Source organism: Panthera tigris, chromosome X, assembly GCF_018350195.1.
Source record: "Panthera tigris isolate Pti1 chromosome X, P.tigris_Pti1_mat1.1, whole genome shotgun sequence".
In the NCBI taxonomy this organism is placed as follows: Eukaryota; Metazoa; Chordata; class Mammalia; order Carnivora; family Felidae; genus Panthera; species Panthera tigris.
Window position 1 is genome coordinate 126,063,304 of NC_056677.1, and position 27,482 is coordinate 126,090,785.

Consider the following 27,482-nt stretch of genomic DNA (forward strand, 5'->3'; position numbering starts at 1 on the left):
CTGGGCGCCGGTGCGGGTGTGGCGGGGCTGGGCCACCATCCCCGCTGGCTCCGGGCAGGTGACCAGGCCTCCACACCCTGTGTGTGAGCCCGGTGGCGGGCCCGGGCCCTGCCCCTCCCCGTCTCCTCCTAGCACCTAGCGGCCGGGGTGTCCTGCCGGGACTCTGCCAGCGCACCGGGTCCCAGCCCGCTTGCCGCTCGTAGGATGGAGTCCCGATGCCATGCGCCCTTCCTACCCCAGAGCCCTCTGCAGGGATGGAGCCCCAGTCCTGCTCCCTTCTGCCCCCTGCCTGGGCAGGGCCGGGTCGTCCTGTAGCCTCCGTGCGGAGCCTTCCCCCCGGGGCTTGTTCCCCACCCCCAGGCTGGCATCTTTCGCCCTTGCTTCCCTGCGTGTGTCACAGCTGCCTGGACAGGATGTGGCATCCAGGGAGGGACAGGGGCTCCTCCTCGGCTCAGCCCAGCTCTGGAGCTGTCCTGTGGGGACCCTGGCCAGCATGCCCCGCAGAAGTGGTGCGGCCTGCCTTGAGAGGGCGGTGTCGCCCGGGACTGGCCACCGGGCACCTAGGGTGGCAGGGCCGCCGCCAGTTTCCAGAACAGAGGAGGTAGTGCGACTTTTCTGCAGTTCAGGGAGTGTCTGTTCTCACTCTATTTTGCCGATCGTGTCTGCCGCCTGCACAGCTGGCCACATCCCGGTTCTCTCCTCCCTTCCTGGCTGCAGTTCTTTTTTTATCAGACAGTATCAGAACTGTGCCCTCTGCTCTGGGCTTCTGTTCCCGGACGTGCTTCCAGACAGCACGGCCAGCAAGCCTGGAGTGGCCAGTAAGGGGAGGCCTGCAAGGTGAGGCTTGGCTGGGTTTAGAACCCTTCCCTGCATGTGAGGGGCAAGGCTGACTTCGGGGGGGGGGGGGGGTGGCTATGAGTGGCACGTCGGTGACCGTGTTTTGTAGGTGGCGGCAAAACAAGGACTTGAAGCGAGGCACCCGTTTTTTTTAAGAGCAGGAGACTGTGGTGTGGGACGTGGCGAGTGATGGCAGGGAGGCAGTGCAGGAGTTAAGCGTGGGGCTCCGAGCTCCCCGCGAGGCCGCCTGGGGCAGGGAACCAGCACACTGCAGCCAGTCTGCCTCTCCTTGATCGGGGCCACCGAGTGGCCTCGAGATCCCTTGGGACAGAGGTCCTCATGACCAGTCCCTCATCCAGGGGGATGGTGACGCAAGAAGCCTGGGAGATGGCCAGGGGCTGCTGTGATTTCAAGGCCTGTCTATCTGGTCCCGACATCCAGTACTTTGCCTCCTGTAGTCTGGTCATGGCCTGGCTTTCCCTTAGGACAGTCTCTGTTCCTGGTGCGGCCCCAGGCAAAGTACACCAGCGTCACATCCCTTTCTGGGGGTGGGACACGTCTCTCACCTGACCTTGGTCTGAACCCAGGGAGGCAGAGAAGACTTGCCAGTGGGCCTCTTACAGTTGGGGGCGGGGCACGGGTCCAGGAAAGCGGGAGCCCCTGGGTGCTAGGCCTGGAGCTCTAGCAACTTGTGGGCCTGCGCCCACACTTCGATCATCCCGCAGGCACCCTTGCAAGAAAGCCAGAACCAGCCTCAGGAGAATGGAAGCAGAACTTTATTCTTCTTGGCTAGGGAAGAGAACTAGCGGGTGGTCGTGCATAGTACCCCCCCACCCCTCCCAGAACCAAAGAAGACAGGCGGAACCACCAAAGGGCTACCTCTGCTCGCCTCTCTCCTTTGCCCATGTGGAGGCAGGTGAGTGCAACGCAGGGAGGGGTGGCTGCAGTGATGGGGCGGCCAGGGCCGGCCGGGGCTCCGGGGCCAAGGAGACCAGGGGGGGCTGCTCAGGTTGGGGGGATGGGCGTGGGAGCACTTCTCATCCTGGGAGTTGCCAGCTGGCACAGGCACAGAGCTCAGGGTACCAGGACACGGTAGGGGCTGCCTGGGATGTGCTCGTCACCCCACTTGACCACCAGCGTGTACTCTCCCTTGTCCTTGAGCAGGTAAGAGACGCTGTAGAGCCGGCTGCCCACATGCTTCACCAGGATTTCCTCGCACGGTGTCCGGGGGCCATGCACCCCTACCAGCAGCATGTTGTTGCCTGGTAGAGAAGGGGCCTCAGTTCCAGACCCCAAGTCTCTCCCTCCTACTGAGAATCCCCCGAGCCCTCTTTCTGTCTTGGTATCCTGCCCCCACCACCCTGTTGTGTTCAGGGGTGATGGCCCTTCCTAAAGAGCGGCCAGCACAGGAGACCCAGCTCCTCCCCAGGCAGCTTCCCAAAGGGTAAAAATGATGGCGGGGAGGCGCAGATGGGAAGTGGCTTCAGAAGTGACAACCACGCCCTGGGGGCGCCTGATGGCTCGGTGGGTGAAGCGGCCCGCTTCGGCTCAGGTCACGATCTCGCAGTTTGTGGGTTTGAGCCTTGCGTCGGGCTCTGTGCCGACAGCTCGGAGCCTGGAGCCTGCTTCGCATTCTGTGTCTCCCTCCCTCTCTGCCCCTCCCCAACTCATGCTCTGTCTCTGTCTCTCAAAAATACGTGTTAAAAAACAAAAACAAAAACAAAAAAAGAAGTGACAACCATGCCCTTGAAGGCACTCCCACCCCATCCACCCCCTTCTTCCCATGTTCCCAGGCACTGGTCATCCCATCTCATCTCTGGCCTCGTCTTTCTGGAGGGCAGGGGTGATGGCCGGGGCCGGGGCACCCACCTGCTTTGCTACAGTCCACCGTGAAGCTGCTCTTTTGGCCCGCGTACGCCTTGCTCAGCCCCAGGCCCTTGGCCAGCACCTTGCTGGCGTCAGTGGAACCTGCGCCTGGGGCCCCGTGCTGGGGGGCACTGGCAGTCTTCGTCAGGGAGTCCACGAACACTGACGATGTCTCATGGAGGCTGTGATTGCTGACAAGACGGGGACCTGCGGGGCGGTGGGGGGGGGGGCGGCGCTAAGAGGTAGCCAGAGTGCCAGGCGTTGCGTTGGGCACCGGCAGTCTGCTGCCAGGCTTACCTGTGACTTTGGCCTTGAAGGGGCTGCCCCCGATGTGGTAGGGGCCGCCGTACTTGATGGAGATGAGGTAGCTGCCAGGTGCCATGGGGGTGTAGGTGACCCGGTAGCCCTCAGGGCACTCTTGGCAGTCCATCTTCACCTTGGAGGGCCCATCGATGGTTACGGACAGGGCGCCGGCTCCCGCGTTGCTCGTGTTCACGACGAACTCAGCTGGGCTCCCTGGGGTTGGCGGGGGGCAGTGAGGAAGCGCTGGCCCAGCCTGCTTCCCCAGCCCCCCAGCCCCCCAGCGTAGCTTCATCACCTCTGCACCTCCTCTTGTCACTGACAGCTTGGAGGAGGGGGCCTAGCAGCCGTGTCCACACAGCGGAAACCGCATCCACTGACCTACCTGTGACACCACCTTCCAGGCCGGCTCCGTAGGCGGACACCAGGCCCGGGTCCCCTCCGTGCCCAGGCTCCCCAACTCGGATCTTGAAGGGGCTTCCAGGAATGTGGGTGCCGTTGAACTTGACGTCAATCAGGTAGACACCGTTCTCCCGTGGGATAAAGCGCACGGCATACTTATCTGAGGGACAGAAGGGCATGCTGAGGGCCTGACATCCCTCCCCGAAAACCAAGCAGGTGGCATCTGTGAAGAGGTTCCCTCGCCCACCAGTCCAGGAGGTCCACGTGGTCCACTCCGCTGCTTCTGGGGACCACACCGGGCACCCACACCCCATGGCACAGGCCTCCCCAAACCGGAGGACTGAAGCGGTAAACACCCAAGCAGCCTGCTGTCGGTGCTCACTTGGACGGAAATCTACAGGCAAAGCACTTGCCTCTCTGCCTCCGGAAAAAGGTTACCAGAGATGCCAGCCCCTGCCTGTTACCAGGGGCACGGAGGTCATGGGGCTGTGCAGGGGCACGACTAGCTGTGGGACTGGCGACATTGGCTGCCTCGGGCCTGTCTGCAGGTGCCAGCCCCGTGGCTAGACTTCGGGTCTCTCCCTCAGGAGACCGCATCATATTGCCTGCAGAAGGCGTTCTCCTTCCTAGAAGCTGCGGCTTCCAAGCAGACCCGCCGCCCCCCCCAGGGCTGGGGTCGTGAGCAGGGGAGGGGCTGCCCGGCTGGGAGAGCCCCAGCGCTTGGGCCCTGCTTGCAGAATCTGTACCTTCCTTCTGTACTCTCAGTCTGCTTCCAGCCAGCTGGGCAGGCCCGCTGCTCCCAGCAGGGCCAGGGAAGATGGGTGGGTGGCCCGGGCAGGGACAGGGCCTCACCTTGGTCGATCTCTGTGACATAGCACTCCTCCAGGGCTCCCGAGGGGCTGTGCACCTTAGCATCGATCGCCCCCTTGGCCCCGTTCAGGCTGACTGCAAAAGAGGCTGGCTGGTTGACCTTTAGCCCTGACTCCTGGAAGCACAGCAGATGTGGTTAGACAGGGTGGCTGGGGTGCAGGAGAGCAGGGTCCCAGCGGCGGGAGGCCCACGGGGGTTACACTTACCCATCTGGCGTCCGATTTGGTTTAAAGAGGGAGAGCCACTGATTCTTGAGGGGCAGTAAGCTACAGGCACACGCCCCCGCCCCCAGACCCACACTCTGCAGTCACACAGCCAGGCGGCAGGAATGGAGGGTAGCCCTGCCCTGTGGGCAGCACTGGGCCCTGGCAGGCTGTCCCTCTTTAAACCTCAGCCCTGGTGCTCAACGGGCACAGGCTTCTGTTCAAAGCCTTTAGACCTGAGACACGAGAAAAACTCCACACAGTGGGCAGGGGTGTTTCCTGCCGACCCCAAGCGTGGGCTGCGCCCGGCCAGAGCAGAGGCCCGGCGCCCTGAGCTGGGCTGGGCGGGTCACTCGACACGGGGCCAAGTCCTGCTCTGTGCGACGGCTCTGGTCTGGCCGGGCCCAGGAGCCCCAGGCAGGCGGTTTCTCTCGGTGCCTCACCTGAAGACTAGAAACAGTAAGGCGGCGGGCATCGCCAGACGGAGAAGCCACAGGTACTACGAAGGGGCTGTCAGGGATGTGCTCCTCGTTGAACTTGACTGAGACCTCGTAGTCACCTGGGCAGGAAGAGAGCACAGAGGGCGTGCTGGGAGGCCCCCACTTGCCACAAACAGCCTGGGTGGCCCTGGGACCTCAGAGGGGAGGGCGGGAGCCAGGTGGAGCCATCCGCTCAGACCCAGACCGACACCCACACCCCGATGCCGCCTCCCGTGGCCCTGGGCACGCCCTCAGCACCTGGCTCCTGGACCACATAGGCCACGCCGCAGGAGCCATCCTTGCGGTCCTCGAAGGAGATCTCGGCCTTGCTGGGGCCCTCGACAGCAATGGCCAGGCCCCCGGCGCCAGCTTCCCTGGTCCAGATGCTAAATTCGGCTGTAGAAAGAGCAGTGTGTCCTCACGGAGGGCTGCTATCCTGGCCTCAGTCCCCTCCGAGCATGGCTGACGTGCTGCTAGCTACTTCCTCAACCCCACCCCCCACCCCAGCCCAGAAGAGCAAAAGCCTGGCAGGAAGCAGGCATACCTGGCACTCCGGCTTCAGCCCTCTCCAGGCCAGGGCCTCCAGCGCGGACCTTATGTGCTCCCCCTTCCCCCAGGGGCCCCACGGTGAACTGGAAGGGGCTCCCGGGCACGTGCTGGCCCTTGTACTTGACGCTAACTGTGTGCATGCCCATCTCGGCAGGCACAAAGCGGATGCAATAGGTGTGGTTCTCCCCTTCCACGATCTCGGCCTCATGGCTCTTGCCTGATGGGCTGGTCACCTGGGCTGTCATGTCCTGGATGCTAATTTCTGCAGGTGGGGGACAACGTGGTGAGCAAGAATCCCGGGCCCCACCCCTCTGCTCGGGGCCCCGTGGGGCTGGTACCCAGGACTCCCCAAGGCCCCCTCCCTGGCTCCCTAGGGCTCCTACCAGGGATCTTCAGGCTGAGGTCGCAGTGACTGCCGACATTGGCCACCGAGGGGGCCCGTCGCCGGCGTGTGATGCTCTCTTTCACCCGGCCCTCTCCTGTTACCTTCACAGAGAAGGGGCTGCCTGCAGGAAGAGAGCACAGCCCGTGCACCACGCAGGTTACGTTTCTGCCGACAGGCTGTGGTGCGTGGCAGGGAGGGTGGCCCTGTCACAGGGGCAACGTGTGCATGCCCCACTCACCAGGCACATGCTGGTCAGCGAACTTGATGTTGATGATGTAGTTTCCGGGCTCTGTGGGGCAGTAGGTGACCCTGCACGTGCCATCCTCCAGGTCCTCTGTGTTGATGTCCACCTTGCTGGGGCCCTCGATGGACAGGCTAAGTCCGCCGTAGCCTGGGAAGCGACAGCCCTGAGCCAGGGGGCCGAGCACGGGGGTCCCCCCCCAGCTGGTAGGTGGCCACCACCTACCTGCATCACGGGTGTCGATGATAAACTCTGCAGGCTCAAAGGTGTGGCCCTCATGGAGGCCCTGGCCTGAGACCCGCACACGGCTGGCATCCCCGATCTCCGACTGGCTGATCACCACTGGGATGGGGCTGCTTGCCACGTGCTGGCCATTCTTCTTCACGTGCACCAGGTGCTCCCCCGTCTCCTTGGGCACGAATGAGATCCCTGGGCACAGGGCAGGGCCGTCAGCCAGGGGAAGGCGGGCCCTCCCCTCACGGCCTCCCCCTTCCCAGGAGGCCCTGCCCTTCCACCTCTTACCCACGTGGCCATTGCGCAGTCGCTTCAGGAGACAGGGCTCCTCCCGGCCCGAGGGTGGCACTACCGTGGCTGTCAGCAGGCTGAGGTCCGTCTCGGAGATATTGATGGGGATGTCGGCGGCGGAGCCCACCTTCAGGTGGGACATGCGCATCGAGTCGTCGCCTGCCAGGGGACAGTCGCTGCATGTCCAGGTGCGGGGGGGAGAGGGTGCCCGCCCCGCCGTTTGCCTGCTTTTGTCACTGCTCCCAGTGCCACATACCCGTGACCCTGGCGGTGAAGGGGCTGCCCGGGATGTGCTGCTCGTTGTACTTGACCAGGATGCTGTAGTCCCCGGGCAGCACGGGAAGGTAGGAGACGCTGCACGTGCCATCCTGGTTGTCGGTGCAGCTGATCTCTGCTTTGGATGGGCCCTCGATGGCCAGGGACAGGCCCCCTACGGAGAGTCGTGGGTGAGGATGGGAACCACGCCGGGGCCCCTGCACTGATGGCACAGAGCCCCGACAGGCAGAGGTCGGGGTGGCAGGTGCGGAGCCCCACTTAGGGAGCGTCTCCACTGGATGACGGCGTCCCACGGCACAATGTGAGGCTAAGACCGGAGCGGCTCACCCTCTCCCGCATCCTTGGTGTTAACGGTGAAGACCGCGGGCTTGTTCACCACTCCGTGGCTGAGGCCAGGCCCATAGGCGGTGACATGGCCGCAGTTGACATAGTCCACGTAGAACTGCAGGGGGCTTCCTGAGGCAGGAAAAGGGGCCAGGTGGACTGGGGCTCTGTGCCACCTCCCCAGGCTCCTCCCAGGGCGCTGGCAGTACAGTGTGGGGGCGCACCTGGGATGTGCATGTTATCGTAGCGGATGTCCATCTCGTGCAGGCCTGCTTCGCTGGGTGCATAGCGCACGGTCACAGTGCCGTCCTTGTTGTCAGTGATGGCTGGCTGCGCCACCTTGCCCGAGGGCATCCGCACCTCCCCTGCAGGCCAACGGGGCCAGGGTCAGGGCAGCCACTGGCAAACCCAAGCCTCTGTGGCTCCCGAGCCCCTTCCTGCTCCCACTCACCAGTGATCTCGCCTTTCTTGATGGTGAAGGGGATGACGAGGTCGAAGGGCCTCAGGCTGGTCACATCCAGCCCATTGACACCCATTAAGGGTCTCTCTGGGGCCTGTAGTGGAGACAGAGGGCCCAAGTGAGGCGCTGTAGGATGGGTGGGCCTACGAGGAAGTCCCAACGGAAGGATCTGGAGGTCCCTCCTCACACGTGGCAGGAGGGGGCCTCATGGGATACCCAGCTGGCCAGCCCCACATGTCCCCTAGGGCCGGGAGAGCCAGAATGAGGCACGCGAGGTCATACCCAGGTCTGCTGGCCACCCTGGGGATAGGTATACGGTGGGGCCAGCTGCTGAGGCCGAAGTGGGGGCTGTGCTGTGGGCTGGTCCCCAGCTAGAGCCTGCAGAGCATCACAGAAGAGTTGGTGAGTCTACTGTCGTAGAGATGGCCCAGGGGGAGAGACAGGCCAGGCTCCCTCCGCCCAGACCCCTCAGCCCCGGCCCCTCCTGACCGTCACTTGGAAAGGGCTGTTGGGCACGTGCTCGCCACCAAAGCGCACGCAGATGACATATTTGCCCGGCTGGGGGGCCGTGTAGAAGATGTCAAAGGTGCCGTCCTCGTTCTCTACCACGTCCACATCTACCTCCGAGCCGTCGGGTGTGCACACAGTACAAGTCACCTTGCCTTTGCCTGCTGCCTTGGTGTCGACGGTGATCACCGTCTCCTCCCCAATCTGGATGGTGGGGCCAATGCCAGCACCTGGTGGGGCGGGGTGGGTCCCCAGAGGGGGGCCGGCGCGTGAGCTTGGCACCTGAGCTGCTCCCGTCTGCCTGCCACCCGCCCAGGCCTCTCATTGCCACCACCAAGCGCAGCCAGGCCTCCCGCCCCCACCCCCCAAGCTGGGGCGGTGAGTGGTTTCTCAGAAGGCAGGAAAGGTTCCCCTGAGCCGCCTCAAGCCCGGGGACCCTGTCTTGGGGATAGCTCCACGTGGGAAAGGCCTGACAGGTGGCGCACAGGTGTCTCGGAGGAAGGAAGGGCCTGGAGACCCAGGAGGCCACCGCCACCGTCAGGGCACAAGCATTTGCTGCCACCTTCCCGGCCAACTGGGCCTCAGCCGGTGCAGTGGACCGACACCAGTGCCCCGGCCGGGCCCACGGCCGCCTTCGTCCCTGCAGCCCGGCCCTGGATCCCAGCGCTGTGTGCAGATGCGGTGAGGCAGGGTCCTGCTGCAGCGTGGGGGCGTGTGACTCTCGCCTCCCGCCCCCCAGGCCTGAAGGTGAAACCGGGCTTTCCTGACGACTGAGAACACTCGCTCGACCAGAGGCTCGTGGTGAGGGGTGGCCAGTGCGGCCCGGCACAGGCAAGGAGCCGGGAGCGAGGAAGCAGGGAGCAGCAGGGTTGGCCCCCAAGCGGCACAGCACAGCAGGCAGTGGCGGCATCCGGGGGGGGGGGGTGGCGAGGAAGGGGGGGGAGAGGCACAGCACAGCAGGCAGTGGCGACAGGGGTGGGGGGGACGGGAGGCCCAAGCCGCAGCCACCGCCACTACGTTGCAAGGGCAGAGCAGCTGAGCAGCCTCTAGGGCCCCAGAGTGCCCGAGGAGAGGGGAGGGGCAGTGACGTTATGATCTGGGCTCAGCCGTGAAGGCCTGGGGCGGGGGGGGGGGGGGGCTGTGGGCTGCGAGGGCCGGCGGTGAGTGTGCTTCCTGCAGCCCGGCCCCTGCGGGGAAGCAGCCGGGAGCACTGGACCCACTCGAGGGCTAAGCTGAAGGGGTCCCCCTGGCCGGCCTGCCACTGAGCTTCCCTGCTAGGTGAGGGCTCCCACCGGGCCAGGCTCCCTGCCGGCCTTGCACGGCTCTCTCAGGCTGTAGACCCGGCCGCCTGCTGCCCACCCTGCCCTGGGAGGCCTCACCTCACACCCACACCCGCTCTCCGCAGCTCGTCATCTGGACCCGCCATCTAGCTAGCGGCTTCAGCCCCGACCCCACAGGTCCCCCCAGTTCCCCACCTTCCCCGCTCAGCGCCTAGCCCATCCACAGGTCCTGGCTGCCCCGTCCTCCAACTGCACTTGCCACGTTCGCTCCCCACTTAAGCCGCATCGCCACCAACCTGGCCCAGGCCGCCACTCTGACCAATCCAGAAGTGACTCTGGCTCCCCTACGGGGCTCTCTGCCTCCATTCTGCACACAGTGGCCAGATAAACTGAAACCACTCCCTCAGCCAAGTCTTGGCCCTGTCCCTCTCCCCGGCCCTAGGCATACATGCCTGTCACCTCAGATCCTAGAACTGTTCTACCTACCAAGCCACCGAGCCCTTGCCCCAAGACCCTAGCCACCCTCTGAATCTTGTCCTGGCTACCTCACCCAAGCTCCAGGCCAGGAGCGTCTGGAGGCTTCCACGTAACTGGCACCTCTCACTGGAGTCCCTGGTGTCCCTGGCTGGCGCTAGAGCTCCCCTCCCATGCCCAAGCAGGAGAATCTCTATGCCTGGTTGGGCAGTATCTGAATAACGTCACTGCTGGGTAGGGGGCAAGGGGAGGGAAGGAGGTGGGGAGGGCGGGCAGGCCACCGAGTGCACTTTGGGGCTCTGAGGCTGGGCTGGGCCCAGCCATGCTGCCCGCCCAAGCAGTCGACGCTGGTGCTATTGCACTACCAGCCCATCCCACCCACTCATGCAGCCTGGACCTCCCCCGGCCTGGGACACGAGGCCCCCGGGAGAGGGGGATGCGGGGTCTGTGGATCCGGCCAGGGCCGGGGCCTCCCACCGGTAAGGGGAGACCCCTTGTCCCCTTAGCCCACGCAGGAGCCCTTGACACGGAAGGAAGAAGTGAGAAGGAAGGGCCTGCTGCCCGCCCCCAGGGCTTCCCCAGGGTGCCGTGATCCCCAGACCCCGGAGCCCCCAGTGGGGTGCCTCTCAGGATGCACCTCACCCCCAAGCTCTCAGCTGCAACCCGACATCTCAGATGGGGAAACGGAGGCCCAGAGAGAGGGAGGGCCGGAGCGCTCGTGCTCTGTCTGGAGGCCCCCCTGGACACTAACCCTCCAGCTCCCCCTCTGTCCCTGCCGAGAGCTGCAGCTGGACCCCGCCCTGGGAGTCAGCACGGAAGAGGAAGGAAGCTGCCCTCTGGGCAGGAGGGGCATCGGGGCCCCCGGCAAGCAGCTTACCTAGCCCGTGACCTCCGATTGACACTGAGGTGAGAGGGCAGAGAGCAAGGAGAAAGGTCAGGTGAGTCACTCAGGGGGGCGGCCCCCACTCCCACACGCCGCCCCAAGCAGCGAGCCCTTGCACACAGGCACACCCAAGCCCCGTGCCGAGCGTCGCGGCCGCCGGCAGGCTGGCTCACCTGTGACTGTGCACTTGCTGGCATCTCCGGTGGGCACGGCCCGGACGCGATACGGGGAGAAGGGGATCTCGTCACCACCGTACTTGATGAGGATGGTGTAGCGGCCGGTCACATCCGGCACATAGGCCACGGTGTACGTGCCGTCCTGGTTGTCTTGGATGTGCGTCTTCTTGGGCTTGCCCTCGGGGTCCTGCGCCGCAGAGCACAGGGGAGGTGTTTGGCCCGAGCCCAGCCAGGCCCAGGATTACCTCGGACCCTCTCAAAGGAGCAGGCATCAAGCCCCGCCGCTGCAGGGACAGCCTCCGAAGTCACTCGACCGCCACGGCCCAAAACGACTGCCCGCACCCGGCACTGCGGCACTGCCCTTTACTTTGGCGTGGCCAAGGTACGCGAGGGATGTCCCAAATGCCCAGCACACCCCCAGGTGACGACACGTACGGCAGGGAGCTCGGTGCCCGTCCTGCTTTATCCCCGTGACCACCTCTTGGCTCCCATCCCCCGCCCCAGGGCCTGCCCTGGCACTAGGAACAGCTCCCCCGAGAGCTCTCAGGGTCCTGTTCTGACCCCTGACCCACAAGAAGGTCACAGGTGGGCAAGCCCAGGCACTAAGGGCTTCGGTCACGTGCTCGAAGTCAGCAGTGAGCAAGCGTGTGCCCGGGAAGCCCGTGCCTGCCACCGCCATCCTAGAGGCAGGGGGCCTGGCCTGGCCGGCACGGCTCCAGGGGAGACCGTAGACCCAGACCGGTCCATCTACCCTAGTCTCCTGCCCTACGCTGCACAGCCCTCTGGCCTCAGCCCCCTCCTCCCTGGCCGCCTCTGTGCCTGGAGCTGTAATCCAGCAGGGCCACACAGCGTCCCAGGTGGCCAGCTCACCGTGATCTGGACAGCCAGCAGGCCCTCTCCTGCATCCTTTGCATCGATGGTGAACTCCACAGGGAGGCTGGCGGGCACGCCAGTCGTATTGAGCCCGGGGCCGCTGGCCTTCACCTTGCTGGCATCGTGCGTAGGCAGCACCTTGACCTTGAAGGGGCTGTCGGGCCGGGGTGTCGTGAATGGTCAGAAAGGCTCTTGGTGCTCAGCCAGGCACCTTCCCCCAGGCAGCAGGCCCTGCTTCCTACCTGCGGGGCACCTCCTCCTCCCCGTACATCACGGAGATGCTGTAGGGCCCCTCCCGGCTGGGCACGTAGTTTACGGTCTGGGTGCCGTCCGCATTGTCCACGACGTCCACAGGCTCCACCAGGCCTGTTTCCAGGCCCAGAAAGAGACTCAGCCCGTCTCCTGGGTCCCCAGCCCTACCACACCGGAGCAGCCAGGCTTGGCGGTGCACCCAGCCCCCACCCCGGGCCTAGGCCGTGCTTCGCCCTCACCTGCCCATCCCTGGGGATGGCCCTGAGCCCCCCGAGACGCCAGACACTGATCTGCGTGCCGTCTTGGGCCCTTTCCTGCCCTCCCTGCTGCCACATCTGCTCGGTGGCCAAGTCCTGTCTGTCAGACCTCCTTCTGGGCCTCTGCCCCCGGGGCACTGGCTTCACTGTCACGTGAGACTCCTCCGTGAACTACTCGCATACTGACTTCTCCGCACTGGGCCTCTGGTCTCCCTCCCCACTCGCCCCCAGGCATAAGAACACTCACCTTTGGGCCCCTGCACTTTGACCTGCAGCGGGGCCACGCCGGCCTTGCTCGTGTCTACCTGGAAGGACTGAGGGAGGTTGGCGCGGACCATGCCGGGGCTCAGGCCAGGCCCGGAGCACTTGACCTTGGATGCGTCCGTCACGTCATGCACAGGGACCTTGAAGGGACTGCCTGGGGAGTGAGGAAGGAGGACAGCTGTGTGAGAGAGTCGAGGGCCAGCGGGCAGTCCCAGCACAGCCCTAGCGAACTCGCGTGCTTACCTGGTACTTGGTGGCCACCATAGGTGACGTTAAGGCTGTAGGTGCCAGCCTCGTAGGGGATGTATTCGACCGAACAGCTGCCATCCTTGTTGTCCATGCAGGACATCTTGGCCTCGGAGGGGCCCTCTACGGCCAGGCCCAGGCCACCAGTGCCGGCTCCCCTGGTGCAGACAGACAGCCCGTTACGTCCTGGGGTCCCGGGGTCCCTCACAGCCCCAGCCCTCCCGGGCGCTTGCTCACCTAGTCTCCACGGTGAACTTGTTGGGTTTGTTGGTTGTGCCGCTTTGGATACCTGGCCCATGGACACGCACCCGGGAAGGGTCACAGCCCTCGGTCACAGGCACCTGGAAGGGGCTGCTTGGCACGGGGCTGCCGTCATAGGTCACGTCCACAGAATGGAGTCCTGGAGGAGGGCAGGCTGGGTCAGGAGGAGCCCAGGCCACCGGATCTCTGAGCCACCGTCCCCTGGGAGCCCCGGCGCGTACCCTCCTCGTAAGGCGTGTACTCCACTTTGTACGTGCCGTCACCACAGTCCTGCACGTACGTCTCGGTCAGGTTGCCTGAGGGGTTGGCCACGCGGGCCTTGACGTGCGGCCCTCCGGTCTGCGTCAGAGCGCGGGCATCCACGCTGAACTCAGTGGTAGCCTCTCGGAAGACACCTGCAGGGGCAGGCATGGGGAGGAAGCGTAGGGCTCCAGGGACCCTGGGGGCACCGGCCTCCCCCCGCCCCATGATCCTCGGTGGGGCCTCACCTTGGCCCTCGATCCCAGGCCCGTAGCACTGGACGCCCGAAGTGTCCACCGCGGGCTCTACCTGTAGCTTGCTGGGGAAGTTGGGCACGGGCTGGCCACCATACTTGATAGTGACGGTGTAGGCCCCGGGGCAAAGCGGGATGTAGGTGATGGTGTGGGTACCGTCGCCGTGGTCCTGGATGTGCACCTCGGCGGGCAGCCCTGCCTCAGAGCGGATTTCGATGGTCAGCTCTGCGCTGCCCGCGCTCGAGCAGTCCACGTGGAACTGGCCCGCCTCACCGGCGGTGGCCCGCTCCAACCCGGGGCCTGAGCATTTGACTTTGGACGCGTCGAAGCAGGGGACCACGTGAGCCTTGAAGGGGGAGCCAGGGATGTGGGTGTCAGCAAAAAGGATGTTGATGTTGTAGTCCCCGGGTTCGGTGGGCACATAGGACACGGAGCATGTGCCGTCTCCGTTGTCCAGGCACTCGAGCTGGGCCTCGCAGGGGCCCTCCACCGTCAGGCCCAGGCCACCCATGCCAGCACCCTTGGTGTCGATAGTGAAGCGGGCGGGGGAGCCTGCGCTGCCCCCCTGCAGGCCCGGCCCAAACGCCTTCACCTGAGGGAAGAGGGGCACGTCAGGAGCCGAACCCATACCACCTCCCTGGCCTTTGACCCGAGACCCCCCAGCCTGACCTTACATCTACCTTCGTTCGTTCTGGCTACCCTCCCCCACCAGCTAGGGGCACCAGCAGGCCTAGGCAGGGCCACTGGTCCTAAGGACAAAACTGGGGAAGGGGGAGGGTGAGCCTGGAGGAGAGGGGGTGGGCTCCCAAACCCCAATTACCTTGCTAGGCTTGGTGGGGGGCAGGGCTTCCAGAGGAAAGGGGCTGCCGGGCACAGGCACACCGTCATAAGTCACCTCGACCTCATAGGGCCCCTCCTCTCGGGGCACAAAGCGCACCACACTGTTGTCAGCCCCTAGGCCTGGCTCCACCTTGCAGGGCACTACGGTGCCTGAGGGGCCTGTGATCTTGGATGCCACTTTGCCTTGGCCACCAGCGCCCTTCGATTTGACTGTGAATTCCTGATCTTTGCCAACGTCCACCTCTGTTGAGATGACCAAAGGAGGGAGAGAACTGTGGCATCCAGCCCACGTGCCCCTGGGCACCCTCACTGATTGTGACAGAGCCCCAACTACTTACTCTCTCCCAGGCCAGACACCTTGATCTTGCTGAGGTCTAGGCTTGGAGACACTCCCACCGAGAAGGGGCTCTTGGGGATGGGATCCCCTCCGTAAGTGACATTGATGCCGACTGGACCCTGGAAACAGTGCAGAGAGGCAGGGTAAGGAGTGAGGATCCTGGTCACCCCGGCCCGTGCCTTCCCCACTTGGGCATGGAGGGAGCGTGAGAGAAACGCTGGCTTCGCTCCCCCGCCCCCAGCCTTCCACGCTGGCTCTCTCCCGGGTAGGAATCAAGAGTGGGTAGGAAGCACTCGGGAGCAGCCCAGCTAGCCCACTGACGAGGAGGCCCACGGGCTCGGTGCGGGTAGTTGAGGAACGCGGCTGTTGGGAAGTCAAGGCAGCTACCTGCTGCACGGGAGTGTACTTGACCGTGTAGGTGTTGTCATGGTGGTCGATGATGTCCACATCACGCGCCGCATCCCCCTTGGCCAGTCCTGAGAACTGGACGTCCAGCTTGCCTTTGCCAGCAGCTTTGGCATTGACCGTGAAGTGGGTGGGTTTGCCAAGCTCAACACCTGAGGAAACGTGGCAGCCATGTAGGGGCCCCTTGCCCCAAGCCTCCCCGTGGGCCCCCGACTTCCCCACGGGGTGCTGCTCATTCTCACCAGTGCGACTGAGGCCAGGGCCCTCAGCCTTCACCTTGCTGGCATCGTGGGAGGGCTCCACCTTGACCCGGATGGGGCTGGTGGGTGTGGCCTGCAGGGGGTGGGAGGAGACAGGCTCAGAGGAGAACAGCACCCCAACACTCAGCGAGCAGGGGCTGGGAGGAGCAGCACCCACCTGGTCGGCAAAGAGGACCATGATGGTATAGCTACCGGCCCCGCGCGGTGTATACTTCACCGTGAAGGTGTCATTGTCATTACGGATGATGTCGAAGTCAATGTCGGCCTCAGTGGGGCCCACCACGCCAGGAGCACACTTGATGCCGATGCTGACATCACCTGCGGTGGTGGTGGGAGCAGAGGCTGGGATCGCGTAGGGACACCTCACCCCCGCGCCCACCCGCTCGGGGCAGGGCCTTACCCTGGCCGGCCTCTGTGCAATCCACAGTGAAGTACGTTGGCTCATGAGCCTTGAGCCCGGTCTTGGCTACTCCGGGGCCATACACCTTGACCTTGTTTGGGTGGCTACCGGCTCCCACGTTCACCTGCAGGGCACAGAGGCAAGTGCAATGGCATGACCGGCCTGGGGGAGAGGCCGGCCTTTTTCACTCACTGCCGACAAGCACACGAAATGTGAGCATGAAGTGACTATCTGATGCCGCGATGCCACCTTTAGGTGTCTGTGTATCGGGAGGAAGGAGACGACTCGTCCCCATGAACACTCATCCTCGAATGTTCACGGTGGCACTATTCGCAACAGCCAAAAGGCACAGAACCCCCGAATGTCCATCAACAAAGAGATAGGCAACGTGTGGTCTGTCCACACACTGGCACGTTATTCAGCCCTAAAAGGGCGGCAGGTGCTGATTCACGAGAGGATGTGGGTGAACCGTAACGAGAGCGTGATGCTGAGTGAAAGCGGCGAGGAACACGAGGCCCCATACCAGATGGTGCATCTATAGCAAACGTCTAGGACGGGCAAACCCACACAGCCAGGAAGATCGGTGGTTATTTAGGGCTGGGGGAGGGGGGGTTGGAGGGTAGGGGGGTTTCTTCGGGGATGATGAAGATGCGCTCTGCTTTGATTGTGACCGCAGCTGCCTAACTCTGGAGGTACTCAAAACCCCCGAGCTGCACCCTTGAGATGGGGGAACTGCGTGGCTGTCATCTGACACAGGTGGAGGACAGAAGGGAAGCAGGTGCCCCGGGGAGACGGGCTGCAGGCCCACTGGAGGCCCCGGGAAGGCCGGCTCACCCGGAAGGGGCTGTTAGGGACGTTCACGCCTCCCCAGGACACCACGGCCGTGTGCTTCACAGGCTTCCTGGGCACATAGGAGCAGCTGTAAGTGCCGTTGCCGTTGTCCTTGACCGACGCCTCCACGGGGCATCCCTCGTTGTCCTGGAAAGCGGGCAGGGACAAGCAGCCTGCCGATCAGCCCGGGCACCTGGCCACCCCACCCCGCCCCACCCCCACCACGGGTGGGCACCCCACCTGGACTTGGATCCGGAGAGGGGCCTTCCCGCCATGCTTGGCATCCACCGTGAACTCGGCCGGCTTATTGACGGCCACACCCGTCTTCTCCAACCCAGGCCCGCGCGCCTTCACCTGATGAGAGGCCACCCAGGTCTCAGGCCACCAAGGACCCAGAGTGGCAGGAACACACCCCTGGGGATACCAGCCCGGCCACGCCTCCCAAGGCCCCACGCAGAGGCAGAAGGGGGCCGAGACCCAGGCCAGCAGCGCGTGCCCCTCACCCTATCTGGGTGGAAGTCCTGGGGCGCCTCACGGATGTCGGCCATGAAGGGGCTGAGGCGGATGTCCTCACTGTTGCACAGCACGTGCACTGCATACTCGCCAGCCTCCTGGGGCCAGTAGCGCACATCACAGGAGCCGTCGCCCTTGTCGTCGCATTCAATCTTGGCCTGCGACGGGCCCTCCACCGAGAAGCCTGAGGACAGCCGCCGGTCCCATCAGCACCCTGGAACCCGGTCGGGTGGCCTCACCGCCCTCCGCCCCGAGGTGCCCACATCACAGCCTCCAACCTACCCAAGGTGCCGACGTCGTCCCCGATGGCCTCCACCACAAAGTCTGCTGACTTGCCGACGACACCCCCTTCCAGCCCAGGGCCCCAGGCCCGCACCTTCTGATTGCCACACTCCGTGCCCACCTTCACCTCGAAGGGACTGTGAAAAGAGAGCCACGCAGGGCAGCGCTGAGGGCCCAGCAGGGAGAAAAGCGTGCTGCCTGGGCTCTGAGGGCTCTGCCCGGGGCCTCACCTGCGCCCAATGTTCTGGCCGCCCCACGTGATGGTGACAGTGTAGGTGCCGGGGACCATGGGGTAATACTCGAAGCCATAAACGCCGTCCCCCAGGTCCTTCTGCTTCACACGCTCCTCGCCCTCTGCCCAAGACAAGGGAGGGCCTCAGGCCTGGCCAGCAGCAGCCCCGGGGTCTGCCGCTGCCCATCCCAGCTGTGGCCCAACTTACTGGGACCCTTCACGGTGACCTTCAGCTCCCCACTGCCCGCGCCCTTCGTGTACACCTTGAAGTCCGCAGTCTCTTTCACCCGCACACCCTTGGGCTGCAGGCCCCGGCCGACAGCGCGGCAGGCACCCGGGTTACAGGCTGTGGGTACAGGGCCGGCTAAGCCACTGGCAGCGGGCCGTGGGCGACCCCGCCCCCCGCCCCCCGCACAGGGCTGGGGGTCCCTCAGAACTTGGTCCCACGGGATGGCGAGGGACATGCAAGAAAGAACTGCAAGGGACCGTGACCCCAGGACCTGCAGGCCAGGCCTCCTCCCAGCTCCTCAACACCAGCACCCCGCCCCCCACCCAGCCCACCCCCTCCCAGAGGAAGACAGATCCAAGTACCGTTGACCCTGTGGGCAGAGCAGAGAGCAGCAGGTTTCTAAACAGCTGGAGCGAGCTCTTCTGAAGGTGAAAGCGTGGAGAGAGAGCCGGAGAAGGAGGAGGAAGGGCCCCAGTAGGGGACGACAGAGAGCCCAGACAGTGGAAGCATAGAGACCCAGGGGGCCGGGGCCGGGGCCACACGGAGACTCGCCCTAGCTACCCCCTCCTGAGGGAGGCCCAGTCTACAGCGCCCCGCTCGGGGGGGCGGCTGGGACCGGCCTACCTTGGCCAACAGTGACAGTGTAGGGGCTGCGAGGGATCGGCACGCCGGCAAAAGTGACGTGCACCGTGTGGACGCCCTCCATGGTGGGCTGGTAGCTGCAGCGGTATGTGCTGTCGCCCCGGGCCTCCAGCTGGGGCTCCACGGCGCCCTTCTGTCCCGTGGGGTCCTGGATCACAACGTCCACCTCACCCGTGCCAGCTCCTGCCACAAGGCACCGGCTCAGGCCCGGGCCGTTCCGGGACCCCGGCAGCTCCCGCCTCAGACCTGCCAGCCTCAGCAAAACCCCCTCACCTGCCGTGAAGATCTCAAAGTAGGTGGTCTTGTTGGCAATGTTGCCACTGGGCTCCAGGCCGGGGCCCTGGGCAGTCACTTTGCTGGCATCACCCTGGGACTTGTCCACATACACCTCGAAGGGACTCTTGGCGATATGCTGGCCGGCAAAGAGCACGGTGACCTGTCCCCAGGAGGGGCAGACCGTGAGGGGCGAGCTCTGGGCCTGCCGGCCGCCGCCTCCACCCCCCCGCCTCCCCTGGGGCTGAGGGCTCACCTTGTGAGTCCCGGTCACCTCGGGGACGTACCAGACAGAGAAGGTACGGTTCTTGTCATTATTGGCTGTCACCTTTGCCTGTAGCAGGAAGGAGCACATGAGCCATGCTCGGAACGGGGGCACCGCCGAGCCCACCGCCGTCCGCCGGGACCCCTACCTCCTCCTGGTGGCCAGCCGGGTCCTCCACATACACCAGCACCTCTCCCTGGCCGGCGCTTCTAGTCTCCACCGTGAATTCTGCCCGCTTCTTCACCATGTTGCCCGTGGGCTCGATGCCTGCCGGGCAGGGTCAGGGAGCCGGGAGCCGGCCGTCAGGGCCGCCGCCTCGCCCCTGCATCCCTCCCCTGCCATTCCCCCCTCTCCCCATCAGGCGGGCTCCGAACTGGGTGAATCGATTCCATGTGAATCCTGGCCCAGCACACAGCCTGCCCTCGTGCCCCCGCTGCATTCTTGCCGTGGGCTGGGCCCGGGTCTGTTTCCTAGTACCCTCACTCGGTCGGCCTGGGCCCTAGTTCCCATGTTTCGCCCTGGCTGGCTTATCTCTGTTTACAGGAGAGCGGCTGGGTCCTCCCTCCTGAACACGCTCCACCTTGTGCTGGTGACTCGGGGACTTCTAGCCAAGTGGCCAGTCCTGAGCAGCCCTGGCCCACTTCTTGGATTCTGAGGGGGCGCTTGAGAACCTAGCCGCCACGTAAGCAAAGAGTTCCCAAGACCTCCAGGTCCCGCGGGAACGAGGTAAGCACTCAGAGCATCCCTGCCCCCCCCTCCTCACCTGGCCCGTAGGCGCGGGCTTTCTTTGGGTTTAGTTTGGGCCGCAGCGGAGCCCCTGGCTTCAGCTTGGCCTTGGGGAACTGGGACAGGTAGGTCATGACGGAGTGCTCGTCTACATTGGGATCCACGATCTCCTCGGGCGTGATCACCTAGCACAGACGGAAGACAGAAACCACATGACCTCCAAGCCTCAGGCTCCCGGGAAGCCACACGGCTGGGCTGCCCGCTGGGACCGCACCCCCTGGACGGCCTGCACGCGGCCGGGCGGGGGCGTACCTGAGGGATGCCCAGCCAGTCATCGGCCTGCTGCATGGCCTCCCTCGCGTTGTTCACGGGCTTGCTGGCGTCCCAGGAGTCCCAGTCAGGACACAGGCCTGCGGCGCAAGGAAGGCTGGGAGGAGAGGGGAGGGACCCGCGGGCCCCCCGACGAGGGCGCTGCCCGCCACCTCAGCCCCCTGCCCCGCACCCCCTCGCCCCTCACCTGGGGCACAGCTGTCGACGAGGGCGCCCAGGGCCCTGCCGCTCTGCCAGTCCCGGCTAAAGTTGGTGATGGGCAGCTGTGGCAGCTTGTTCTGAATCCAGCCCAGGAGCCGCTGCTTGGGGGTCTGCTTCTTGGCTTCCTCATCCTCCTCCTCATCCCACATGGGCATAGAGATGGAGTAGTGCAGGATCAGGGTCCAGATGAGGCCTAAGATCAGCTTCAGGTTCCCGTCCACGATGGCCTTGCTGTCTGTGAGGAAAGCGAGTGGCCACACTGAGCACGTAGGCGGCCGAGCTCGAGCGTCCCAGAGCACGCGCACACAGGGCACCGGGCGCTCACAGGTGGCGCAGGGGGAGCGGGGGGGGGGACGGGAGAGCCCTCCTGAGGGCATGGGGTGTGGGTTGTGCCCTTTGCCCAGGGTCCCTGTGCGGGGTGGAGACGAGAGAGACCTCTGGGGACGGACGGGGTGACACCCGCTGACACGTGGTGCCGATACAGTGCAATGAAGGGTGTTGCTGGGGGCCCAGAGGCAGCCCCGACGATGGACCCAGGCTGCAGACAGGGCCCGGGGTGGTGGTGGGGGGGGTGGCGGCTCCGGAAGAGCCCTTCTCCTGAAGGTGCTTTGCAGCTGCCTGCCTCCAGGGTCCCCAAGGAATCGGGCAGGGGGAGCAGCCTGGCCCCGGTGGGCCTAGATGCGAGAGAGCCCCTGAGCTGACCCTGGCACTGGCTGCGGACTGGGGCTGCGGCTGAGGAAGAGGAAATCTGGCCGGCGGGACAGTTGAGAAAGAAAACCATTGCCTCAGGATGACTGGGTGGGCCGAGGGCCACGCAGGACAGGGGAAGTGGAGGCGTTGGGCAAGGACCCTTTGTATGGAGGATGTGGGCCCTACCCCCACTTCCTCAGTGCCTCCCACCCCCCCACAGACCCAAACTGGGAGCAGGCCCGGGGTGGGGAGTGCGGAGGACACAAGAGCCAGTGCTTGGGTTGCGTGGCCCTGACTCACTGAGACCCAGCAGCTGGCCTGCCACCCAGGGTGATGGCCAGGACACATGCCAGGGAGCCCCTTCACCCAGTCTGAGGAGAAGGGCAGAGCTAGCCAGCCTGGGTGGGGCAGCCAGGGCCCCGCTTGGGAGCATGGGTGGGGTCCCTGACTCCTGCTGCCTCAGCAGAGCTCGCCGGCGGCCGCCTGCCCTCTTCACCACCTAACGGGGCCCTGGGCCTCAGGGGGGTGGCTGCCAAACTCACCACAGGGGAAGCGGTTAGGGCGGGCACCCGGCACCCCGTCACCCCAGCAACCCCTCCAGGCTCTGGGCCCCACCCAAGGCACTTCTGGGTCTCAGCTTCCTCAGGGGTGGGGCCCTGAAAAGGGGAGGGCTCCGGGAGCCACCGGAGTCCTGCACCCCCATCAAAATCAGGAGAAAATACTTGTGTGATGAGTCAACTGGAGGGTGGGAAGAAGGAGATGGACGCCACCAAAAGGGCCATCAGTGGCAGGCAGCCTCGAGGACCGGCCAAGCCACTCAGCGAAGCAGCCTCTCTGCTCCCAGACTGAGGCGTCCTAGTTCTGCACCCCTGCCTTGTTCTGTGCCCAGACAGCAAGGGGACGTGGTGGAGGAGGGGCTTCGGGCTGCGGGTGAATGGAAGGTTCAGAGAAGACCAAAGGCACAGGCCTAGCCAGGGCTTCCCAGCAGGCCCCCACCTCAAGTCCTGCTGTGACTTAGGAGAGGACACATCAGGCCAAGCTCATCAGCCTCAGTCGTTGGGCTGGGCCCTCCCCTCGATCATCAGTAGGAGGCGGGCCTAAGCCCTCCTCCATCCCCCTCACAAAAGAGGGAGGGAAGAACCAGGGCCCGGGGTTGGGAGACAGCCCGGTTGGATGGCCCCGCCCCATCCCACCCCCTTTCCCCAGCCCCGGGGCTAGCCTGCCCCCTCCCTCCCCTAATCACTGCTGCTTTCCAACATTTTTTTGCCTTATATGGCAAAGCTCTGGGAACTAGGCCTGCTCCAGCCAGCTCACAAGAGGAGAAGAAGGGAGGAGGGAGGAGGAGACCCCCCCCAGACAGCTGGGGTGTGGCCTGCCTCCCCACATCCGGTTGCCCCCCCACCCAAGGCTCAGAGATGACTCAGCTTGGCTAGACTGAGGCTGGGACTGAGGGGTGGGCCTCATCCCCGACTGGCATTCCAAAGAAAGAGGTGGGGCCCTGGAGACCTGCCCTCGGAGTGGTTGGGGGCATCTGAGTCTCCGTCACTCAGACTGAGGCTCAGCAAGGACCGTGCCGTAGGGACAACTAGAAGAACTGTAAAGAAAAGAAAGTTTTCCTTCTCTCTCGGCAACACGCTACCCCCCCAGTGACCCACCAGTTCCGGTGCCTGTCTCTGAGCAGCCCCCATCTTGAGAAGAACCTGGGATGCCGCAGTAGGTCCGGTCAATGCCAGCCTCACCAGCCTCACCAGCCTCACCCGTCCAGTGACACGGACACTAGGTTGGCGGTGAGCCCAGTGCACGCTGGAGTACCTCCCAGCCAACTCCTGCATTCTAGATGCAGAAAAGCAAGTCCTACATGGAAGCAAGAGTTTGGCCCAAGCTCAACGGTAACTTGGAGTTGAAGTAGACTACAAACCAGCTCCCTTCGCCAGCCGACTCATCTCACGTGCCCTTTGGCTAGCTATCGTCCTCTGTGGCCCCGAGTTCCCCGAGGGGAGATCTAAACTGGGGGTTGGGACCATCTCCAATAGAAGGACCCATCTCCCAAGGCCAAAAGGAGCCAAGAGCCCTAGACAATGGGACCCGCGAGCTCCAAGACCCTGTTTAGGAACTACAGGAGCGCGGGAGGCCAGAGGGCCCTTCCCAAACTGCCGAAGGGGAGGTGGTGGAGAGCCTGAGACTCCCCCTCCTCAGGGATGGGGCACTGGGCGCAGGGCCAGAGCCTGGCCAGTGCCCGCCTTCCGCAGGCTCTCTCCCACCGCGGGCTCGGTGGCGGGGGCGCGGCCTGCGGAGGATGTGAGCTCAGCCTGGGCGCGGGCCAGCCGGGGTGCGGCGGGCGGGGGCGCGTAGCGGTCTGCATGCCTGGCCGGCCTGCCAGCGCGCCTTTGTTCTCGAGGCCTGCGCGCTGGAGCCCGGCGGCCGCGGGGCAGCGCCGCGGCTTGGCGGGGGTGGCTGGGAGGGGTTGGCCCGGGAGAGAGGGGAGGACGCGTGGAGCCCCCGCCCTCGACCTCCCGGTGCCACAGGGGCGACCCGCGCCCTCACCGATGGACACGAGCTTGATGCTCTCGCGGTCCAGGAACTCGAGCGCCACCGACACGTTCTCCAGCTGCATCTGGCGGAAGGTGGGCCTCTGGTTGTGCTTGCGGTGCATCTTCTTCTGGCTGAGCACCTCCAGCAGTGCGATGAGCCGCAGCCCATCGCTCAGGTCCGTCTGCAGGTTGGCGATGCGCTTGCTCACGCACTTGAGGTGCTCGTTGCACCAGCGCGTGAACGTGTTCTGCTGGATCTTCTTCCACGGCGCGTCCTCCGCCAGGTCCTTCTCGGTGGCTGGCATCTCGGCGTCCCGCGTGTCGGTACCGCCGCCCGGAGCCGCGCCTGCCGCGCTCTGGCCCGCCCGGGAGTGGGAGCTACTCATTTTGAGGCGCGAGGAGCCGAGGGGCGGTGCTGCAGCCTAGGCGAGGGGACGGCCCTTTAATTAAAGTCGCAGGCACCTCGGCACACGCAGGGCGAGGCGGACAGCGGAGATTGTGCTGCGGAGAGAGCGAGCCCTTTAAATGCGGGAGGGGGGCGGGTTCCGTAGGGGCGGAGCCACAGCGGGGCGGGGCCCCGGGGTGGGGCTTCGGGCCGCACCCTCCCCGCCCCGCCCCGCCCGTCGGAATGCCCCCTTCAGCCCCCAGTCCCGTCAGTTCGGACCCGACACCGAGGCTCCGGGGAGGGTCTTTGGGCCCCGAAGGGGGCAAGGACGCGCCCTCGCCTCATGGCCTCGCACCAGCGCTGCAGGAAACGCTACAGCAAGGAACGGGTGAACAGCGTCTGGCGCCGTACCACTTGGCCACCAGCGGGCACGCCATACAAGGGACTTTCTTTCCCCAAGTCCCCTGCGGGGGGCGGGGGGGGTGTTGGGTGAGGTGAAGTGGGGTGGGGTGACTCCTCCCCGAGTCACCTGGACTCCGTCCCGTCCCCGCAGCCCCCGCAGCCCCCCGGCCCCCTCCCTACTCGGGACTCCCGCGCCTGGGGTTCCCCGGACGCCCCTGCAGCAGCAGGAAGGGACCCGATCCTAAGAGCGAGCCCTTGGAGACCGCGCGTCCCAGGCCCGGCGCTGCTGCCAGAGCTTCACGCCCGTGCCCCACGCCAGGGAAGCGGCCGCGCCACAACCCCTGTGCCTGGCCCGCCTTCCCGCTCTACGCGGTCCTGGCCCGCGCACCTGCGCCCGCCGTCCCGCCGGTCCCCACCGCCTCCCTCCCTCCCCACTCCACTCGGGAGGAAATGGGGCACTGGGCCAGGAGGCCGCCGGCACTCCAGGAGCAAGCAGCCTTGCAAGGGACTGGGCGTGCCAGTGGGCACTGGCAGAGGGCCGAGTGAGGCGCGCAGACGGCGAGTGTACGTCTGACCCACCATGCCATCCACCTGGGGCGCTGGGGGTTTGCTCTCCTCTTGCAATGCCCGCCGCCCCCCCCCCGGTCGCCCCAGGAGGCAGCCTGGCAGGGGGCGGGGGCGGGGGGGGGGTCGGGGCACCTTCCAGACCCAGAGGGCCTGCTCACGAGTTCCAATAAGGCTTGGCAGGCTCTGAGTACTTGGATCGGGGTGGGCCTCAGCCCCGTAGCAGCACAGGGGTGGGGGGGGGGGGCAAAGACAGGGATCCAGGGTCCTGATGTGGGCGAAGCATGGAGGGCTGCAAGGGCAATGGGCAGTTATTCAGTCAAGATCACTTTTCTGGTCGATTGGTCTGGAGACAGTGGGAAGGCTGCCGTGGACAGACAGAGACCACCAAAGGAACAGAGACCAGAGGTCTTCTGGGGACCCTCGCTGCCACCCTCTTCAGTCTAGAGTAGCCAGCCTACCAGGACTCCTCCCAGGCCTGTGCGCCTCCCCTCTGCAACCTGTTCCCTTCCTTATGTCTTCTCTTAAGAAAGCCATGCCTCTTCCTCCTGCGTGGTTGTGAGACTGAACTGCACACTAGCAGGGTTTAAGTTACCTCCTAAAGACCAGTGCAGGAGGAGGCCCTGGGTCAGCCAGCAGGTCGTGCCCAAATATGGTTGACTGAAGTAGCCCCGGGGGTCTGTGTTACCCGCGGTGGGGCTGCAGTCCCAGGCAGCATGTCCCCCGCCCTCTGGCACGCTCCCTGCGGGGCTGCCTGTCACCCTATTGCGCTCCTCCCTCTCCCGACCGCTTTCAAACACGCTTGCACAAAACTCCACGAAATGGTGTCTGGGACCTGGGCTGGGAGTGGCAGTGACAGCTGTAAAGAGGGAACCCATATGGACCCCTCCCTACCAGGCCCCGTCAGGACGATGTGAGATGTGACCTGGTCTGTCCCCATGCCCCACTGGAAAAGCAAGTTCCTAAGGACAGAATGACGGGAAATCACTGGATTTTCTCTCCACTAAGTGCCATCCCACTGGGTCATCTGTGTTCATTCTGTAATCTTCAGAGACCAGGCAAACTAAGTCAGCACAACTGAGCGGTAGTCAGCCCCAGCAGAAAGGGGAACAGAAGCTGGGTATCCAGGCTTCCAGCCCTAAGCTTTCCCGGTTTGGGGGAGACCAGGGAGGTGGGTGTAGAGGGTTCTTGTCCTCAGGAAACACAGTATCGCCACCAGATGGCGCCCCATCTCCAAGCCCCCAGATCGGGCAGCCCTCGGAAGCCAAAATCCAGCTCTTTCATATTTTCCCTTATTTGGAGTAGATTCTTGGACGTTAGACACACCCCGCCCCCACCCCACCCCCGGCCCTCAGACCCCAGGCCAGGCCCTCCCACATGGGCGCTTCGGCTGGGGCGCAAAGCTGCAGGGTGGCCCGGTGAGAAGAGACCTGGGCTGGAAAGGCAAGTCCAGGTGCGGCAGGTGTGGACACTCACTTCCTGAGCTCCCACCTTGACCGCTGGCCTGGAGCACGTGCAGGTGGACCTGCCAGGGGACTTCACCTACTTTTCCTGGACCCAGCTGGCACAGGAATCTGGGGATGCTGCTGCTCACATCCTGACTGGCGCTGAACATCCAGCTCAGAGCCAACCTGGGATAGGGCCCAGCCGGGGAATCCGGCCCGTAGGAGGAGCCCCTGCTGCCTGTGCCTGGCCACACCCCTGCCCCAGCCCCCACGGAGCGTAGCTGCCCCGGAACCAGCTCCCCCGTGCCGGAGGCAGCTGGTGCCCTGAGGACTGGTGCCAGCGACGACCCCACTATTACCCTCCCCGGGGGTCATACTGGCTGCGAAGCGTCCTTCTAGGTGACCACTCGGTCTCAGCCCATACAATCTCCTGCTCTCGGGAGCCTTTCTTTCCCAGCAATGCAGTGGTCAGCTCATGGGCACCCGCTTAGCCCGTGTCCTGCCAAACACTCAGACACCATCTCTCTGAGGGACCTCTATGGCCCAGGGCGCCCACACTGCTGGGCACCAGCACGCATTCCCGGGTAAACTAGGGAGGGCAGCTCCTGGGCACCGCATTCCCAGGTTCACTCCCAGCTGCGCCTGGCTCCGGCGCTGTGCGGGCCGGCGCCCGCGTTCTTGGCGCCTCTCCGCCCTCCTTCGCCACCCCCGTTCCCGGTCCGCGAGCTGCGCGGTGACCGTCTCGCGCGGAGGCCTCACCTGCTGTCGCCGCGGGCGGCCCGCGACGGCGGGGGTGGCGCCGGGGTCGCCTTCGCGCCCGCGCCGGGAGCCTCGGGGTTCCGCTGGCGTCCGCTGCGCGCCGCGCGCCTCCACGCGAATGGGCCGCCGCTGCCCGCCTTCTTGTTGGCCGCACCCCCGCCCCGCGCCCGCCCCGCGCCCGCCCCGCGCCCGGCCCGGCGAGAAAGCCTTAATTGGTAAAATCGCCCAGGAGCCGGGGGGCGGGGGCGCGCCGCGA

At 65.2% G+C, this 27,482-nt stretch overlaps 1 protein-coding gene across 2 annotated transcripts; it reads right to left on the bottom strand.

Moving 5' to 3' along the window:
• Positions 1-1,591: 1,591 nt before the first annotated feature.
• On the bottom strand, positions 1,592-27,324 carry FLNA (filamin A). Of its 2 annotated transcripts, XM_042973882.1 has the most exons (48): positions 27,227-27,324; positions 23,685-24,172; positions 20,437-20,685; positions 20,232-20,329; positions 19,957-20,104; positions 19,342-19,460; positions 19,185-19,262; positions 18,929-19,091; positions 18,638-18,838; positions 17,993-18,130; positions 17,783-17,906; positions 17,553-17,689; positions 17,261-17,454; positions 16,998-17,111; positions 16,761-16,904; positions 15,927-16,050; positions 15,684-15,844; positions 15,509-15,599; positions 15,249-15,418; positions 14,863-14,980; positions 14,505-14,767; positions 13,679-14,276; positions 13,412-13,585; positions 13,167-13,329; positions 12,927-13,087; positions 12,667-12,837; positions 12,153-12,276; positions 11,908-12,064; positions 11,035-11,224; positions 10,856-10,879; positions 8,207-8,454; positions 8,000-8,095; positions 7,709-7,811; positions 7,482-7,622; positions 7,261-7,389; positions 6,914-7,087; positions 6,655-6,816; positions 6,358-6,561; positions 6,130-6,282; positions 5,890-6,012; positions 5,502-5,768; positions 5,216-5,353; positions 4,922-5,037; positions 4,258-4,390; positions 3,389-3,565; positions 3,001-3,219; positions 2,707-2,910; positions 1,592-2,099 (listed from the first exon to the last, which is right to left on the bottom strand). In XM_042973882.1, the coding sequence occupies exons 2-48, from the start codon at positions 24,055-24,057 to the stop codon at positions 1,912-1,914; spliced, it is 7,944 nt and encodes a 2,647-aa protein (XP_042829816.1). In that variant the 5' UTR covers positions 24,058-24,172; positions 27,227-27,324; the 3' UTR covers positions 1,592-1,911. The 2 variants fall into 2 exon arrangements, with proteins under 2 accessions (XP_042829816.1, XP_042829817.1); XM_042973883.1 differs by lacking the exon at positions 10,856-10,879.
• Positions 27,325-27,482: the final 158 nt, after the last annotated feature.